Raw genomic sequence first — 17,193 nt, forward strand, 5'->3', positions numbered from 1 at the left:
CACTAGTTGGAAGCGGGATTTTAACCAACTAAAGTTTGGTTGCAGTTGACGTCAGACTGTCTTCAGTTGATTTGGCTTGGTCTCAGCAGGACATAAAGATTACAGCCTCATCCAGCTAACAGCGGAGTAATAAACACATAGCATTGACGCACATAGTCCGCCACACAGGCATGAATGTGTGCACAGGTACATAAAACACAGCCACCTTTCAGCGAATCACAATGAATGCTTGGCTCCAAACCTAAATCCCCCCCCCCGGGTCAGCTCAACTTCCACTGCAAGAACTGGAGCAGAGAATTTGATTGATGCCTCTGTGTCGCATATTGCTTGTTATGGGTTCTGCTGTGTAAAACCTTCCCATCACACGATCACTGGCTCATCACAGAGGTGGACCGCAGCCAGGAAGGTTGGCACCAGCTTATCCTCAACTGAAGACAAGCTTGGCTTCCTGTGGGACTTTTATTTCGAATACTAATTTTGGTCCTGTTCTGCAATCCTAGTTGGTTCTCTATGCCAACATAAACATAGCCTGGAACCAAGGGGCCGGTTCCTAATCAGAGGGCTGTGAAACATATAAACAGAGGCAGAAACAACTTTCCTTACCTTCGCCTGTTGGGAATAAGCATTCCATCGCAACCGACCTGGGGCCTTCAGAAACACTAGCAGCACTTGTATCCCTGGGAGGACCCTGGGCAGCAGCAGCGTCTGGTGGGGCCCAGCCAGTCTTGGGGTGCCCTGGGTCATTCTTGGCCTCTTTGCTCTCTCCTGTCTGCACTCCCTCATTACTGGTGGTCTCAAGTTCCCTCACCTCTGTTGTCACTTCGCATGGATCTGAAAGCTGCAGGAACAAAGAGCACACCAAATCAGTGTGTCTCATGACCGGAAAGCCATGGACTAACTTGTCTGAACCTATTCACAAGTGCTTTCCAGTTCTCAGTAAAACTATCGGAAAATTTTCACAGGCTTCTTTTAGCAAAGCCTGGCTTTTGCCCTGTTTGGGTTGGCAGCATTAACAGTATCAGCTCTACCAGGTTCTTGTGCCCGAGGATTTCTCAATATGGTACCCATCCTGAGCGAGGCAGGGTTTGTGGGCTCGGTGCTAAGTGAGCAGCGTGGGCAGACAAGCAAATCAACCTTGGAGAGGAGCAAATTGAAAAGGATACGACATCGCCTAAAGCTAACACTGTACGTGTACAATGATCTGTATGGTGTGCATGACAGATGTATGCCAGTTGTAGCATAGTGTACTCAGCTGAGACATAAGGCAAACAAACAAATAATCACTGGTTCCCCCTTCACAGCAACGAACAGTAAGTCCCATTATGAAGTAACAGATCCTCTACTGTAACATAGCATATATTTACACATATTTACATAAAGACATATACTGGCTGAATTGGTTATGTCTGAAAGTATCTTCGAGCTAGTGAGAGAGGGAGGGAGACGTCCACCTTGTAAGATGATGGCTTGTGCTGTGGCGGCAACTCTTGTGTTAAACATCACCTAGTGTGGCTCAGGAGTCCCACTCTGGCATGGCAGTCTCTGCTGCATTCACTGCTGAGGAAGGCAGTGGACTGAGAAGGTGCAGGGTACACTGGCCTCTGTTATCTTCTCGGCCAGCTGAGCTTTTCAGTTCTGCTCGCCTCTTCCAATACCCTTCCAAACAGTCAGCCTCCAGGGGCCACGGTCGTCAGTGACTGTCCCCCAGTTGTCAGTGTCAATGTCCGCCATCTTCAGATCTCGCTTGCAGGTGTCCTTTCCGCGGGGGTGTGAGAGCCCAGCAGGTTGTGACCTGGTGGCCAGCTCACTGTACAGATGGTCTTTGGGTATACAGTCATCATCCATCTGATGAACGTGTTTGAGCCAGTGCAGAACTTGTTGACATAGCAACAAGTGTATGTTGATGGAATTAGTACACTTCAGGACCTCTGAGTTGGTGACCTTGTCCTGCCAAGAGATGCCAAGGATACATCTGAGACAGCAAGGGTGGGAACAGTTCAGCTTTTTCTCCTGTCCAGCATATGTTGTCCAGGTCTCACCACTGTAGAGGTGTGTACTGAGGATGCAGGTTTGATAGACTCTCAGTTTGGTGTTCTCAGTCAGGTTACTGTTGTTCCACACTCTCTCACCCAGCTTGGACATAACAACTGCAGCTGAAATAATCCCCACAATAGCATCCCTCAGGGTTGTCCCGAAGCGATTTATAGCCACTGAAATACTGTTGAAGTGCACTAATGGTTGTTAGGAAGGAAAACATGGCCAATTTTTACACAACAGCATGAGATAATGAGCAGACAGGTCGGGTATATAGGCTTTGGTTAAATATTGGCCAGGACAATGGGGAGAACTCCCCTGCTCTTCTTCTTAATAGAGTCATAGAATCTTTTACATCCACCTGAGAGGGGAAGACAGGGCCTCTGTTTACCGTCTCATCCCAAAGACAGCACCTCCGACAGTGCAGCACTCTCTCAGCACTGGAGCGTTAGCCTCTGTTATATGCTCTAGTCTGTCAAGTGGACTTCAACTTGTAGAAACAACAGCTACGTTTAATTTTGTAACCAAAGCACATAGCAATGATTAATTTTAATTCTACGTCATCAGGCCTTTCAAGGCCCTAAGGTCAACCCTTAGAGTTAAATTTCACTTCTAAAATAATACCCTTGCTGAAAAGAGAACATATCGACTTTTTTGGGGGGTGGGTTGGGGGGGGTGGTGGGGAGCGGTGTTGAAGGACTGAATTCTAACTTGAAGGGTTGTTTTGAACACAATGCTGCAAACCAGTCATTCAACCCCAAGAGTGAAGAGGTTACCAACTCTGGTTGGAAGTATTCCTGGAGGATTCATGACACACCACACCCCCCCAACCCCAACCTGAACCTGCAACTGTCCCGCCCCCACATTCCCACCATTGGTCACTCAACACGTCCATCGTCACAGTGCCCCGCCTTCCCTTGGCCAGTCAGAAAGCCAGCAGAGTCTTCAATACCAGATTGGTTGGTTGTGACTGTCTGTCAAACAGCTTCTTATTCTCGAGTCCAATAATTATAAGTAATAAACATTAGTGTTTGAAGAATTTTTTTTTTTATAAAGCACTTTTTTGTTGATGCCCCTATGATTTCTCTCCCCGGTTTCGCTCGCAGCAGTGACCTGGAGATCAACTTTCCATTGTGGGAGACTCCAGGGCCGTCTGGTAGGGTTGGCAACTCCAGTCTCTGGTCCTTTAGCTTCAAGGGATTGATGTTGTTCAACCCTTCGCATTTGGATGGTTGACCCCACTTGACAAGAAACCAGAAATCTTGCAGAAATACCAGGATGGACTGGACTCAGAGTAAAGACAAGATTTTAACATGAGGTGAGAGACAAGCGTGGGACCAATCAGGTGAGGTTCAGCCTGGCCGATGTTAACTCCAGGTCCTCACTTTAATAAATCAGCCTGAACTCCCGCCCGTATCCAGCGCCAACGACGCAGAGAAGTGGGAAGAATCATGATGGAAGGAGAAGCGATGGGGATGGCAGAGAGGGGGAACAGCAGAGGGGATAGGAGAGCAGCAGAGAGGGGAGGAGTGGTGGGTGGAGTGGCAGAGAGGGGGGATTGGTGGGTGGAATGGCAGAGAGGGGGGAGTGGCAGAGAGGGGGGAGTTTGGGGAGTGGTGGGTGGAATGGCAGAGAGGGGGTAGTTTGGGGAGGGGTGGGTAGAATGGCAGAGAGGGGGGAGTTTGGGGAGGGGTGGGTGGAATGGCAGAGAGGAGGGGGAGTGGCAGAGAGGGGGGAGTTTGGGGAGGGGTGGGTGGAATGGCAGAGAGGGGGGAGTTTGGGGAGGGGTGGGTGGAATGGCAGAGAGGGGGGAGTTTGGGGAGGGGTGGGTGGAATGGTAGAGAGGGGGGAGTTTGGGGAGGGGTGGTAGAATGGCAGAGAGGGGGCAGTTTGGGGAGGGGTGGGTGGAATGGCAGAGAGGGGGCAGTTTGGGGAGGGGTGGGTGGAACGGCAGAGAGGGGGGAGTTTGGGGAGGGGTGGGTGGAATGGCAGAGAGGGGGGAGTTTGGGGAGGGGTGGGTGGAATGGCAGAGAGGGGGCAGTTTGGGGAGGGGTGGTAGAATGGCAGAGAGGGGGGAGTTTGGGGAGGGGTGGTAGAATGGCAGAGAGGGGGCAGTTTGGGGAGGGGTGGGTGGAATGGCAGAGAGGGGGGAGTTTGGGGAGGGGTGGTAGAATGGCAGAGAGGGGGCAGTTTGGGGAGGGGTGGGTGGAATGGCAGAGAGGGGGGAGTTTGGGGAGGGGTGGGTGGAATGGCAGAGAGGGGGGAGTTTGGGGAGGGGTGGTAGAATGGCAGAGAGGGGGCAGTTTGGGGAGGGGTGGGTGGAATGGCAGAGAGGGGGCAGTTTGGGGAGGGGTGGGTGGAATGGCAGAGAGGGGGCAGTTTGGGGAGGGGTGGGTGGAATGGCAGAGAGGGGGGAGTTTGGGGAGGGGTGGGTGGAATGGCAGAGAGGGGGCAGTTTGGGGAGGGGTGGGTGGAATGGCAGAGAGGGGGCAGTTTGGGGAGGGGTGGGCGGAGTGGCAGAGAGGGGGGAGTTTGGGGAGGGGTGGTAGAATGGCAGAGAGGGGGCAGTTTGGGGAGGGGTGGGTGGAGTGGCAGAGAGGGGGGCAGTTTGGGGAGGGGTGGGTGGAATGGCAGAGAGGGGGGAGTTTGGGGAGGGGTGGTAGAATGGCAGAGAGGGGGCAGTTTGGGAGGGGTGGGTGGAATGGCAGAGAGGGGGGAGTTTGGGGAGGGGTGGGTGGAATGGCAGAGAGGGGGGAGTTTGGGGAGGGGTGGTAGAATGGCAGAGAGGGGGCAGTTTGGGGAGGGGTGGGTGGAATGGCAGAGAGGGGGCAGTTTGGGGAGGGGTGGGTGGAATGGCAGAGAGGGGGCAGTTTGGGGAGGGGTGGGTGGAATGGCAGAGAGGGGGGAGTTTGGGGAGGGGTGGGTGGAATGGCAGAGAGGGGGCAGTTTGGGGAGGGGTGGGTGGAATGGCAGAGAGGGGGCAGTTTGGGGAGGGGTGGGCGGAGTGGCAGAGAGGGGGGAGTTTGGGGAGGGGTGGTAGAATGGCAGAGAGGGGGCAGTTTGGGGAGGGGTGGGTGGAGTGGCAGAGAGGGGGGAGTTTGGGGAGGGGTGGGTGGAATGGCAGAGAGGGGGGAGTTTGGGGAGGGGTGGGTGGAATGGCAGAGAGGGGGCAGTTTGGGGAGGGGTGGGTGGAATGGCAGAGAGGGGGGAGTTTGGGGAGGGGTGGGTGGAATAGCAGAGGGGGGGAGTTTGGGGAGGGGTGGTAGAATGGCAGAGAGGGGGCAGTTTGGGGAGGGGTGGGTGGAATGGCAGAGAGGGGGGAGTTTGGGGAGGGGTGGGCGGAGTGGCAGAGAGGGGGGAGTTTGGGGAGGGGTGGGTGGAGTGGCAGAGAAGGTGTGGAGTGGTAATGGGGCAGTGGTGGGGAGGGAACGGCAGAGTTGGGGGGAGCAGCAGAGGTGTGGGGGAGCAGAGGGGTCGGGGAGAGGGAACATTATCCACCCACTGGGGTCTCAAAGCAAAGACCAGGTTTCATTCACATCCCATGAAAGAAACAAACTCAATGATAAAATTTCCCAAAAACCCATTTCTCACATTTGTATCGTGAATTGGCCAGATGTGATTGGAGAATGGAAAAGAAGCTCATTTTCAGTGGCTAACTATTTATTTTCCCACCAGAGACACTTAGTCACACCCTGAGAGATCACAGGAGATATATAGAATGCATGATCTCGATCTGGCTTTAAATGAACAACAATTAAACAGAGACAGGAAGTTGGCCAGGATTCTTGGTAGAAATGACAGTGGATGGGGCAGATGGCACTCTGCACAACTCTAAATCCAAAATAGCCATCAACATGAAGCCATTCTGTAAGCTCCTCAGTTTATCTTTGCAAAATTAAATGGCTTTTAATCACTCATTGATGCTCAAGTTACTGATTGCTGCTGATATGTATTTAAAGGGGCCACGCATGCGTCTCTGAAGGCTGGATTTTATTCCCTGCGTGCAGGGTGTGATACAGAGCTCTATGCGGAGTGTCGACCAACTATCCTGCATGAAGCAGCTCCTGCTGCTTCCCGCGGGCGTTTAGCTCATGACCAGGTCATATATCAAGTATCGACAAAAAGGAAAGTCTTGCATTTCTGCAACCCACACTCATGGCCCACAGGACCTCCCAAAGCACGGTCCAGCCAACAAAGTGCTTTTGGAATCACTGCTGTGATGCAGGAAATGCAGCTGCCGATGTTGCGCACAGCAAGCTCCCACAAGCAGCAATGTGATAATGACCGAATAATCTGCTTTTAAGTGATTTCGGCTGAGGGACACCGGGGAGAGCGCCCCAGCTTCTCTCCGAAATAGTGCCATGGGATCTTTTAAGTCCGCTCAAGACGGAAGACGGCTTCAGTTTAATGAGCCACCTGAAAGGCGATGGTGCAGCACTCCCTCAGCACTGCACTGGGAGTGTCAGCCTAGATTATCACAGAATCACAGTGCAGAAGAGGCCCTTCGGCCCATCGAGTCTGCACCGACACATGAGAAACACCTGACCTACCTACCTAATCCCATTTACCAGCACTTGGCCCCATAGCCTTGAATGTTATGACGTGCCAAGTGCTCATCCAGGTACTTTATAAAGGATGTGAGGCAACCCGCCTCCACCACCCTCCCAGGCAGCACATTCCAGACCGTCACCTCCCTCTGGGTAAAAAGGTTTTTCCTCACATCCGCCCTAAACCTCCTGCCCCTCACCTTGAACTTGTGTCCCCTCGTGACTGACCCTTCAACTAAGGGGAACAGCTGCTCCCTATCCACCCTGTCCATGCCCCTCATAATCCTGTACACCTCGATCAGGTTGCCCCTCAGTCTTTTCTGCTCCAACGAAAACAACCCAAGTCTATCCAACCTCTCTTCATAACTTTAATGTTTCATCCCAGGCAACATCCTGGTGAATCTCCTCTGCATCCCCTCCAGTGCAATCACATCCTTCCTATAACGTGGTGACCAGAACAGCACACAGTACTCCAGCTGTGGCCTCACCAAGGTTCTATACAACTCCAACATGACCTCCCTACTTTTGTAATCTATGCCTCGATTGATAAAGGCAAGTGTCCCAAATGCCTTTTTCACCACCCCACTGACATGCCCCTCCGCCTTCAGAGATCCATGGACACACACGCCAAGGTCCCTTTGTTCTTCAGAACTTCCTAGTGTCATGCTGTTCATTGAATACTTCCTTGTCAAATTACTCCTTCCAAAGTGTATCACCTCACACTTTTCAGGGTTAAATTCCATCTGCCACTTATCTGCCCATTTGACCATCCCGTCTATATCTTCCTGTAGCCCAAGACACTCAACCTCACTGTTAACCACCCGGCCAATCTTTGTGTCATCCGCAAACTCACTAATCCTACCCCCCACATAGTCATCTATGTTGTTTATATAAATGACAAATAATAGGGGACCCAGCACAGATCCCTGTGGTACGCCACTGGACACTGGCTTCCAGTCACTAAAGCATCCTTCTGTCATCACCCTCTGTCTCCTACAACTAAGCCAATTTTGAATCCACCTTATCAAATTACCCTGTATCCCATGTGCATTTGCCTTCTTTATAAGTCTCCCATGTGGGACCTTGTCAAAGGCTTTGCTGAAATCCATATAAACTACATCAACTGCACTACCCTCATCTACACACCTTGTCACCTCCTCAAAAAATTCAATCAAATTTGTTAGGCATGATTAGGCAGATTATGCACTACATGATCCTGGAATGGTGCGTGAACCCTGAACTGAGAGGTGGGAGTGATACCAGCTGAGCCACAGTTAACACTGTGAAGGTAAAAGGCATGAATCATGGAATATACTGTTAATAGAATCAGACAGCACAGAAGCAAGACAGTTGGCCCATCATGCATGTGCCAGCTCCTTGAAAAAAACTAGCCAATGAGTTCCATTCCCCTGCCCTTCCCCCAAAGCACGACAAATGTTCTCCTTTTCATTTTCAAAACTAGAGAGGTTGGGCCTGTTTTCCTTGGAGAAAAGAAGGCTGAGAGGAGACTTGATAGAGGGATTCAAGATCCCAAGGGGTGTGGACAGGGTAAATAGTGAGAAACTGTTCCCACTCAAGAGAGCATCAAGAACTAGAGGGCACAGATTCAAAATAATTGGCAAAAGGAATAAATGTGATGTGAGGAACAATTTTTTTTCACCCAGAGGGTGGTTGGAGTTTGGAGTCTGGAATGAATTTCCTGAAAGGGTGGTGGAGGCAAGTTCGATTGAGGTATTCAAAAGGGAATTGTGTTGCTACCTGAAAAGAGAGACTGTGCAAGGTTATGGGAATAAGGAAGGGGAGTGGGATTAGGTAAAATGCTCTTTCAGAGAGCCAGAGCAGACACGATGGGCCGATTGGCCTCCTTCTGCACTGTAAAGATTCTGTGACTCAAGTAAGTAACCAATTCCCTTTTGAAAATTACCACTGAATCTGTTTCCATCATGAATGGGAGAATGCTTACCACATTCACCCATTTAACATCCATGTATTACATTGTCCATTGACATAAAAGGGACAACACCTCTATTGAAATAGCGGGCAATAGAATATCAAGCAAGCATGTCAAGCGTCTGGCTGCTAATGTCAAGAGGAATTTCTAAGCTTAAATAATAAGCCTCTCCTGTCCATCTGTTTGTACAACTCTCTGTAACAGCAGCAAGTGGCTGCATTTTGAAGGGGCTTTGTCTTTACTGAATTTGGCAAATAAATAAAAAATGGTTTTGGTGGATGCCCTGCTGTGATGCCACGACTGGTATCAAAATGTATCATCACACCATAAAAATATTCTTCGCTATTCACGCAAGATACTGTACTGATTGAATCATTTTGTCTTTTCTCCTTCGCTACAATAAAGAAGCAGAGACTCGCACAGGATTGATTTTTGACTGTGCAATAGTGTAGAGCGGGTGATAGCAAATCTGCAGCCTGGTGATCTCCAGATTTTTCTTATTTCCATTGAGATCAAAGGAATCAGGAGAGCTATTACCCACTTTAAGACAAAAACAAAATCCTGCAGATGCTGGACACTTGAAAGAGAAACAGAAAATGCTGGAAATACTCAGCAGGTCCGGCAGTACCTGTGGAGAGAGAAACAGAGTTAACGTTTCAAGTCAATGACCTTTCATCAGAACTGGGAGAAGTTAGAGATGGAGCAGGTTTTGAGCAAGTACAGAGGCAGGGAAAGGAGGGAGGGAGGGGAAGGGCGAAAGGGAAGGTCTGTGATTGGGTGGAGGGCAGGAGAGAGTAAATGACAAAAGGGCTCATGGTGCAAAACAAAAGGGAATGGTAATGGGACAAGTAAAGAAATAAAAGATGTGTCTGGAGGAGGTGTGAACAACAGAATCATTACCAACAGTGACAGAATGGGAGCAGTGGTTATGATCTGAAATTGTTGAATTTACTGTTAGTCTGGAAGGCTGTCAAGTGCTTCATTGAAAGATGAGGCACTGTTCCTTTGAGATTCATTAGAACAGTGTAGGACAGGGAAGTCAGAGTCTGGGTGGGGTGTTGAATTCAAATTACAGGCAAGGGAAAGCTGAGGGTCATTCTTGTGGACTGATTGATCTCCCCAGTGTAGAGGAGACCACACCGAATACAATAAACTGAATTGACAGGAAATTGAAATTAAAATTAAAATTAGGGGTCGCCCTTTTAGGACAGAGATGAGGAGAATTTTTTTCTCTCAGAGGGTTGTGCGACTTTGGAATTCTTTGCCTCAGAAGGCGGTGGTTGAGGGGGGGGGGTGGCGGTCACTTAATATTTTTAACGCAGATAGATTCTTGTTAGGCATGGAAATCAAAGGTTACCGGGGGTAGATGGGAATGTGGAATTCAAAACACAAGCAAATCAGCCATGACCTTAATGAATGGCGGAGCAGGCTCGAGGGGCTGAATGGCCTACTCCAGTTCCTAATTCGAATGTCCGTACGTAAGTACATGTCACACAAAGTGGAGAGCTATCTCATAGAAATAAGTAGCACAGCGGGAGGTCAGTTGGCTCATCATGCACTTTGTATCCAATCCCCCTACTTATTCCCACATCCCTGGAAATTTCACCTTGGCAAGTTTTTTTGAAAGTTATGATTGAATCTGTTTCCACTGCCCTTTGAGGCAGTGCATTCCAGACCACAACCACTCGGCACATAAAAAAAATTTCTCCTCAGCTCCCCTCTGGCTATTTTGCTGATTATCTTCAATCCATGTCCTCTGGGCACTGACCCTCCCATCAGTCCCCGCCTATGTTTAAAGAAGCTTTTTCTTGAATATGCTAAAAAAAAAAGTTACCTCAGGCTGATAAATGTTTTGGTAGCTTCTAACTCACCAAAACTTCTCTACCTCTTTTAAGGATCTCCTTCTCTCCTCTCATATAACCTGCCCTTCCCCAGGTGAAAGAGCCACTCTCCATTCAGACCCTTACAATGGATCCCCTGTCGAATAGACTGTCAACAACAGCAAAACCAGGGTGACTTTCTCTAGATGTCTCCAGTAAGGGAAATAAGGAAGTGACCTCCACTCTGTGATGGCTTTTCCATCGGGGAATGTTTCTACTACATTACAAATAAAGAGCAATGTATCAGTTCTACATGAGATAGTACTACAGCAATGCTGGGGGCCGCAGCAGCTGTGGATGTGATGTTGCAACAATGCCAGATGTTGAGGTGCAGATTCAAAAGAAGAGACTTGGAAAATTGGAGATTTTTGTCATGACAACAGATTCAGAGATAGAAGCAAAATACTGTGGATGCTGGAAATCTGAAACTAAAACAGAAAATGCTGGATAAACTCAGCAGGCCTAACAGCATCAGTGGAGAGAAAGACAGAGTTAACGTTTCGAGTCCCAGTAGTGTGTAGAATGAGGGGGCCATAGATACAAAGTTAAATGTGAGAGATTTGGAACGTGGACTGCAGCGGTTCAAGAACGCAGCTCACCACCACCTTCTCAAGGGCAATTAGGGCTGGGCAATAAATGCTGGCCTAGCCAGCGACACCCACATCCCTGTGAAAGAATTTTTAAAAACTCCTAAAATGCCTCTCTCAAAAAAGTCTTCCTGATTCCTGTTCTTGAATCCTTTGACACAAAGGATTACTAACTGTTATCTTTCTAAATTACAGTTAATGAATTCCTCTGTCTATATTTATTACACCAACCACTTAATGGACACTTCAATCACTCGTACTTGATGCCTTCCCAGTTACTTATTTTCTTGCACAAGCATTTCCCACAGATAATACACAGACTCGAAAAGCAGAGACAAGCCATGTTTTCTCCTGTGACACCCTGAAGCTGTCTTGTTTATCTTGGAAAGCTTATGGTTGGAAGACACAAGGAAATTCGATTATTAACCCTGGACTCCCCAAGGTATCCAACTTGCAACTCTCCAGGATGTCCAAAAGTCCTTACACCCCTTCCCACTGGAATGACCTCCCAGAATAACCTCGTCGCCACCCCCAACCACCACTTTCAGATGCTTCCAGCAATACATCCAAAAGAACATATGAATTAGGAGCAGGAGTAGGCCATTCAGCCCATCAAGCCTCCTCCGCTATTTAATAAAATCATGGCTGATCAGATTGTGGCCTCAACTGTATTTTCCTGTTCACCCCCCGACATCCTTTGACTCCCTTGGCAATCAAGAATCTATCTACCTCTGCCTTAAAAATATCCAATGACCCTATATCCACTGCTTTCTGGAGAAGAGAGGTCCACAGACTAATGATCCTCAGGGAAAAACATTCTCCTCATCTCAGTCTTAAATAGGAGACCCCTTACTTTGAAACTGTGTCCCCTAGTTCTAGTTTCTCCCACAAGGGGAAACATCCTGTCAGCATCCACCCTGTCAAGTCCCCTCAGGATCTTATATGTTTCAATAAGATCACCTCTCATTCTTCTAAACTCCAATGGATACAGGCCCAACCTGTCCAGCCTTCCCTCATCAGATAACCCCTTCATCCCAGGAATCAGTCAAGTAAACCTTCTCTAAACTGCTTCTCATGCATTTATCTCCTTTCTTAACTAAGGAGACCAAAACTGTACACAGTATTCCAGATGTGATCTCACCAACACCCTGTACAGCTGTAGCAAAACATCCCTACTTTTATATTCCATCCCCCTTGCAATAAAAAACAACATTTCATTTGCCTTCTAATCACTTGCTGTCCCTGCATACTAAGCACCCCTCCAACTCTCTCTTCCCTCCCCGCCCCAACTTCAATACAATCCTTTCTCCACATCCAGCATTGAGATGTACATCTTGTTGAAGACACTGCCTCCGTTCTGGTTACTTACTTACATTTGCAGCATAGTGTGGCTGCATTGTACTTTTTTTTTAAAAGATGTGTATATTGTGGTATATGGACACTGCAGGTTATGTTTAGCAGAGCCAGGCCATTAAATTTAAACACTGCTCCTGAATATGGGATTGTCCAGTCAGTCATTCATTACCCATCCTCAGTCTACTTTGTCCCTTATTTCTATGTTATTTATACCCCCCCAATCTCTCCTGTGTCACCTGCAAAGTTACAGTGTGCAGCAGGAACAAATTCTTGGCCTGCGTCTCTCCAACCACCGCACCCCCCACCCCCCCCGTGTCTCTATTTTTCTAACCCTCCTCAAATGCTTTTCTGTCCTTCAGCCTTCAATACCATTGAAGGGGCTCCCCATCCACCTCTGAAACATTGACCTGTCTTTGACCTGGACAGAGACTGACTTACCTGCTGCATATTTTTCACAATGTCAATTTTCAAGCATCTCCCGTGTGAAGCGCCTGGTGATGGCTTTCTACATAAAGGTGTAACATGAGCGCAAGTTGCCGTTTTACCTGATCATTATCACCTTGCTGTTTGTGGGAGCTTGCTGTGCAGAAATTTCCTACTTTAGACCAGTGACTGCACTTCCAAAATACTTCATTGGCTGCGGTCCAGAATGGGGCGATAGAAATGCAAAACTTTCTCTTTACCCTCTTCTTTCTACTGTTAATCCTCTTCCCTTCATTCTGGCACTAGCCAGCCAGAGGGGAAAGCAATGCGCTAAATTATTGTACCATCCAAAGCCCTTTGTAGTTTTGTTTTGGAAGCACTCAGAATAAGCTATACAATGATTACTCATGAAAGCCATTTCTGCAACCCCACACTGCCTGAAGGGAGCTGCGTTCTCAGCGAATGTAATGTGGAAAATCAAAGTTAATTGGAATGGCTGGAAAGTCATGGGCTGTTTGCCCACGATTTCTCACAATGCGCTCCCTGTGATTGCATCCCCCCCTCCCCCCCCCACCTCAACTGGAGGCACCATCAGGGAACAGGCCCAAAACAAGAAACAGCAAGTTCATCGCCTCCAAGTTTCTCCCTAATCCCTGCATCGCCCTGACTTGGACATATATTGTCTGCCCTTCATCATCGCTGGGTCAATTTCTTACAATTAGCGTCAGCCATGTCTCACTGATTTACTCACGCCTCTGAGTCCAAAGGTTGTGGGTTCGAGTCCCACTCCAGAGACTTGAGCGCCTAATCTAGGCTGACACTCCCAGTACCGTACAAAGGGAGTGCTGCACTGATGCAGGTGCTGTCTTTCGAGTGAGACACTAAACCGAGGCTGTGTCTGCACGTTTCGAAGAAGGGCAGGGATGTTACCCCCTGGCGCCCTGACCAATGTTTATCCCTCAACCAACATCAACGACAAACAGATCACCTGGCCATCGCCTTATTGCTGCTTGTGGGAGCTTGCTGTGCGCAAAGTGCTTGCTGTGGTTCGTAGATCACTTCAAAAGTAGTTCTCGAAAGTTCCAAATACACACAGACAATAACCAGTTCTACCTCACCACCACTCACAACCTCTCCACTGCCTCTGTACTGTCAGACATCCAGCCCTGGGTGAGGTGAAATTTCCTCTGAATGAACTGATTTAACACTGGCTTTGAATTCTGCTAGCTAACAACTAGTGAATGGAGCATGTCCTGATATCAGGCATTAAGGCCATCCCAAGTCAGGTGGTCCCTCTACTCTGTCCCAACAATGCACCTCAGTTCCCAGTCTCAGCAGAGTGTCAATCCCAACGTCAGTGAGAGACTTGCTATACCACACAATCTTGTGGCATTCCTTGAGGGAGAAATTGTGACTTTTGAGCGTAGATTTTCTGAGTCGAGGTGAACTACCTCCCCTGCTGCCAGTCTATCGATAAACTCCAGGCGCATTGCTCGTGATTTTTTTGTCAAAAGGATGGAAAAATCAGAGCGAACGACATGGAAAACCTACCCCCTAGTGTCACACCTGAAGTATGTTTAGACTCTGAGTCCGCCTCCACTGGGAAGCGGATTTGTGAGTTTTCTACATTATTCCAATTCTGGCCTCACGAACATCTCTGATTTTAGTCACTCTGCCATTGATGGCTGTGCTTTCAGCTGCCTGGGCCCTGAACTCTGGAATTCCCTCTCTAAACCTCTCCACCTCTCTCTCTCCTCTTTAAAATACTCCTTAAAACCTACCTCTTTGTCCAAACTTTTGATCACCTGTCCTAATATCATTTGATAATCACTCCTGTGAAGCACTTTAGGGCATTTTAACATTGTAAAGGTGCTATAAAAATGCAAGTCATTGTAGTTAGTGGAACACCAATACAGGCATTGGAGAGGGAAAACTTTCATCCCAATATCCTGCACCTACGTTAAAACCAGGGATCCAATGGTATATGGGAATAACGCTAATTCACTGTACCATCCAGTCACATTCTTTAGAGATTCTACACTGGGATTTTATACAAGTATACAGCCAGCATGACTACAATAACAACAATCTGCATTCATGTAGCACCTTTAATGCAGTAAAAAAATGTCCTAAGACAATTCAGGGGAGCAATTACCACATAGAAATATGACTCTGAGCCACAAAGGGAGATATTAGGTCAGCTGACCAAACGCTTGGTCAAAGAGGTTGGTTTTAAGGAGGGTCTTAAAGGAGGAGAGTGAGGTAGAGAGGTGGAGAGGGGTAGGGAGGGAATTCCAGAGCTTGGGGCCCAGGCAGCTGAAGGCACGGCCGCCAATGGTGGAGCGATTAAAACTGAGGATGCACAAAAGGCCAAAGTTGAATTGGAGGAACGTTACTGATCACATCTCCCCCAAGCTAAGCAATATTTTTTGACACACCGTTGTTGGAAAAAGCGTATGACAACAGTTGGCATTTCAGCAGGTTCAGTGTGCCACAATGCCAACATGGCAAACACTTCACATTGCCATTCGGGCCATTGTCCTTGTAACTGATGCTCTGGCGGCCAGCTTTGAGTCAAATAATGGGGTCGGTTGCCAAATTCTTAAAATAATGGCCACTGCAGCAGTGCCACAAAGCCAGAGGATCGGTATGGTGCCTGGGCTCAGTGGCTTGCTGGGAACATGTGAATGGGAGTTGTCAAGTTTGACTAGTCTGAAGGATGGGCCGATGGATTCTGATCTGAAAACACCATCGGCCCATCCTTCAGTCCAGCAAACTTGACAACTCCCATTCACATGTTATCTTCAATACGATGGACCAGCCTCTGTACCCTCAATTTCCCCTACACCTCTCCACGCTATCTTTTACTGGGACTATGGTCCCATGTGGTCCAGACACAACCTCTGGTGCCTCACCCAAACAGCCATTGACCACAAGTGACCCTAGAGAGTGGGGGGGTCTGTGGGCTATTTGACCATGGAGGGCATTGCAGCTGGGTCTAGTGCCTGTCCTCACCTTTGCATCCACACAGGCAAGGAGGAGTCACCGGATAGCGGATCAGGAGTGAAGGCTCTGGGTGATTTGTTTCCTCCACCAGCTAACCTAGAGGTCCTGAGGCCAACCGCATCATTCCTTGCTGCTGCCCAGGCTGAGGTCAACAAACTTTGACGCAGGCCAGTTGTGGCGAAACCTGGCATCCATGAGGCTCAGTTGCCAGATCGCCAAGCGCATTCATCCACTAAGCGGTGAACCAGGACCAAGTGAACCTGACAGTTGCCAACTCTGATCGGACAGACTCCTGGAAGACTCATCACACGAGCTTCCATCTCCTACCACCCCGCACGGACAAACAGCCTTTCCCTTCCCCTTCCAATAAAAGTGGGGTGGGAAACTTCAACTCCCTGTGTCTTTTCTGCTGGACATGCCTTGCAGCAGCGTCCAGGGGTTTGTGTGTGGTGGTTGGGGGGGGGGGGGGGGGTGGGGTGCCCTTTAATTCCGGGAGACCTCCAGGGCAATCCGGGAGGGTTGGCAACCCCCAGTTTAACCCTTCCCTACTCGGAATCGATCGGAAATTGCAACCCAGGGGAGGTTCGGCGGCCAAGAGAGAGCTCAGGGATAAGGGGAAATCAATTGTCACCTACCCACTGCTGGCTGCTGGGCAGAGCAAAGGAGGTCAAGATATCTGCCATGGCTCCGAGCATCTGCTCTGCCCGGCCTGGGCTCCGCTGAGGGGCTTTCATTCGCGGGTGGGATGTTGACTTGTTCCCCCTCTGAGAGGGTGGGGGGGAAGGAGGAACCCTTGTCTCAGGATACTCCTGGCTTGAAACCGTTAGGTCTTTCAGTCTGCCAAAATAACAAAAAAAGGTTCAAATCCCCTTTAAATCTCTTCTGGGCCCCGGAGTCCAATGTTCTGCCGCATCCCCAGCGATGCCCGGCATTGGCAACAAGTCCTAGAGGGGGACGTAGGAGCAGCAAATGCTCTCTTCAAATCCAAGTTCGAGATGCGATCCCCTTTAATCCTCCAGAGTCCTTCTTACGCTGGTAGGGAGGGAAGGATGAGGAGGGATTTGAACCATTTGATTGTTGTTTAAGACAGCATTATTTGAACAAATCCTGGAGGGGGATCAGAGATGGATCGCACACACAGTCAGGATCGTTGTGGTCCCCCGGACTTTCAGCAGCTCCGGACTCTCTGCCTGCAACCACCTTCCATGTGTGTGCTGAGCTTTGAGAAGAGCCATATGTTTAGAGTAATGTGCCGTAAATTTGCGTCTACAAGTCGCGATTCATATAGCGGCAGATGAGAAAGTGAAAGGATCGCGCAAGTAACTGACAAAAGCAATCTCCCTAGGCATTTGACATTGGAAACTTAGGACGTGATTTGCTTAAAAAGTGTATTCCCATAGCGCATGAAG

General features: G+C 48.8%; 1 protein-coding gene across 5 annotated transcripts in view; it reads right to left on the minus strand.

Moving 5' to 3' along the window:
- LOC121273298 (rho guanine nucleotide exchange factor 25-like) overlaps positions 1 to 16,954 on the minus strand; it is a 525,914-nt gene extending 508,960 nt beyond the window's left edge. The window contains exons 1-2 of one of the 5 annotated variants that reach the window (XM_041180385.1): positions 16,420 to 16,944; positions 604 to 838 (exon numbers count right to left, since the gene is read on the minus strand). In XM_041180385.1, coding sequence (XP_041036319.1) covers positions 604 to 838; positions 16,420 to 16,518 — 334 coding nt within the window. In that variant the 5' untranslated portion in view covers positions 16,519 to 16,944. Of the gene's footprint in view, positions 1 to 603; positions 839 to 16,419 lie in introns of all 5 variants that reach the window. The other 4 variants (XM_041180386.1, XM_041180384.1, XM_041180388.1 and 1 more) reach the window with 4 other exon arrangements.
- Positions 16,955 to 17,193: the final 239 nt, after the last annotated feature.

The sequence above is a fragment of the Carcharodon carcharias genome, chromosome X (genome assembly GCF_017639515.1).
Source record: "Carcharodon carcharias isolate sCarCar2 chromosome X, sCarCar2.pri, whole genome shotgun sequence".
NCBI classification, from domain to species: domain Eukaryota; kingdom Metazoa; phylum Chordata; class Chondrichthyes; order Lamniformes; family Lamnidae; genus Carcharodon; species Carcharodon carcharias.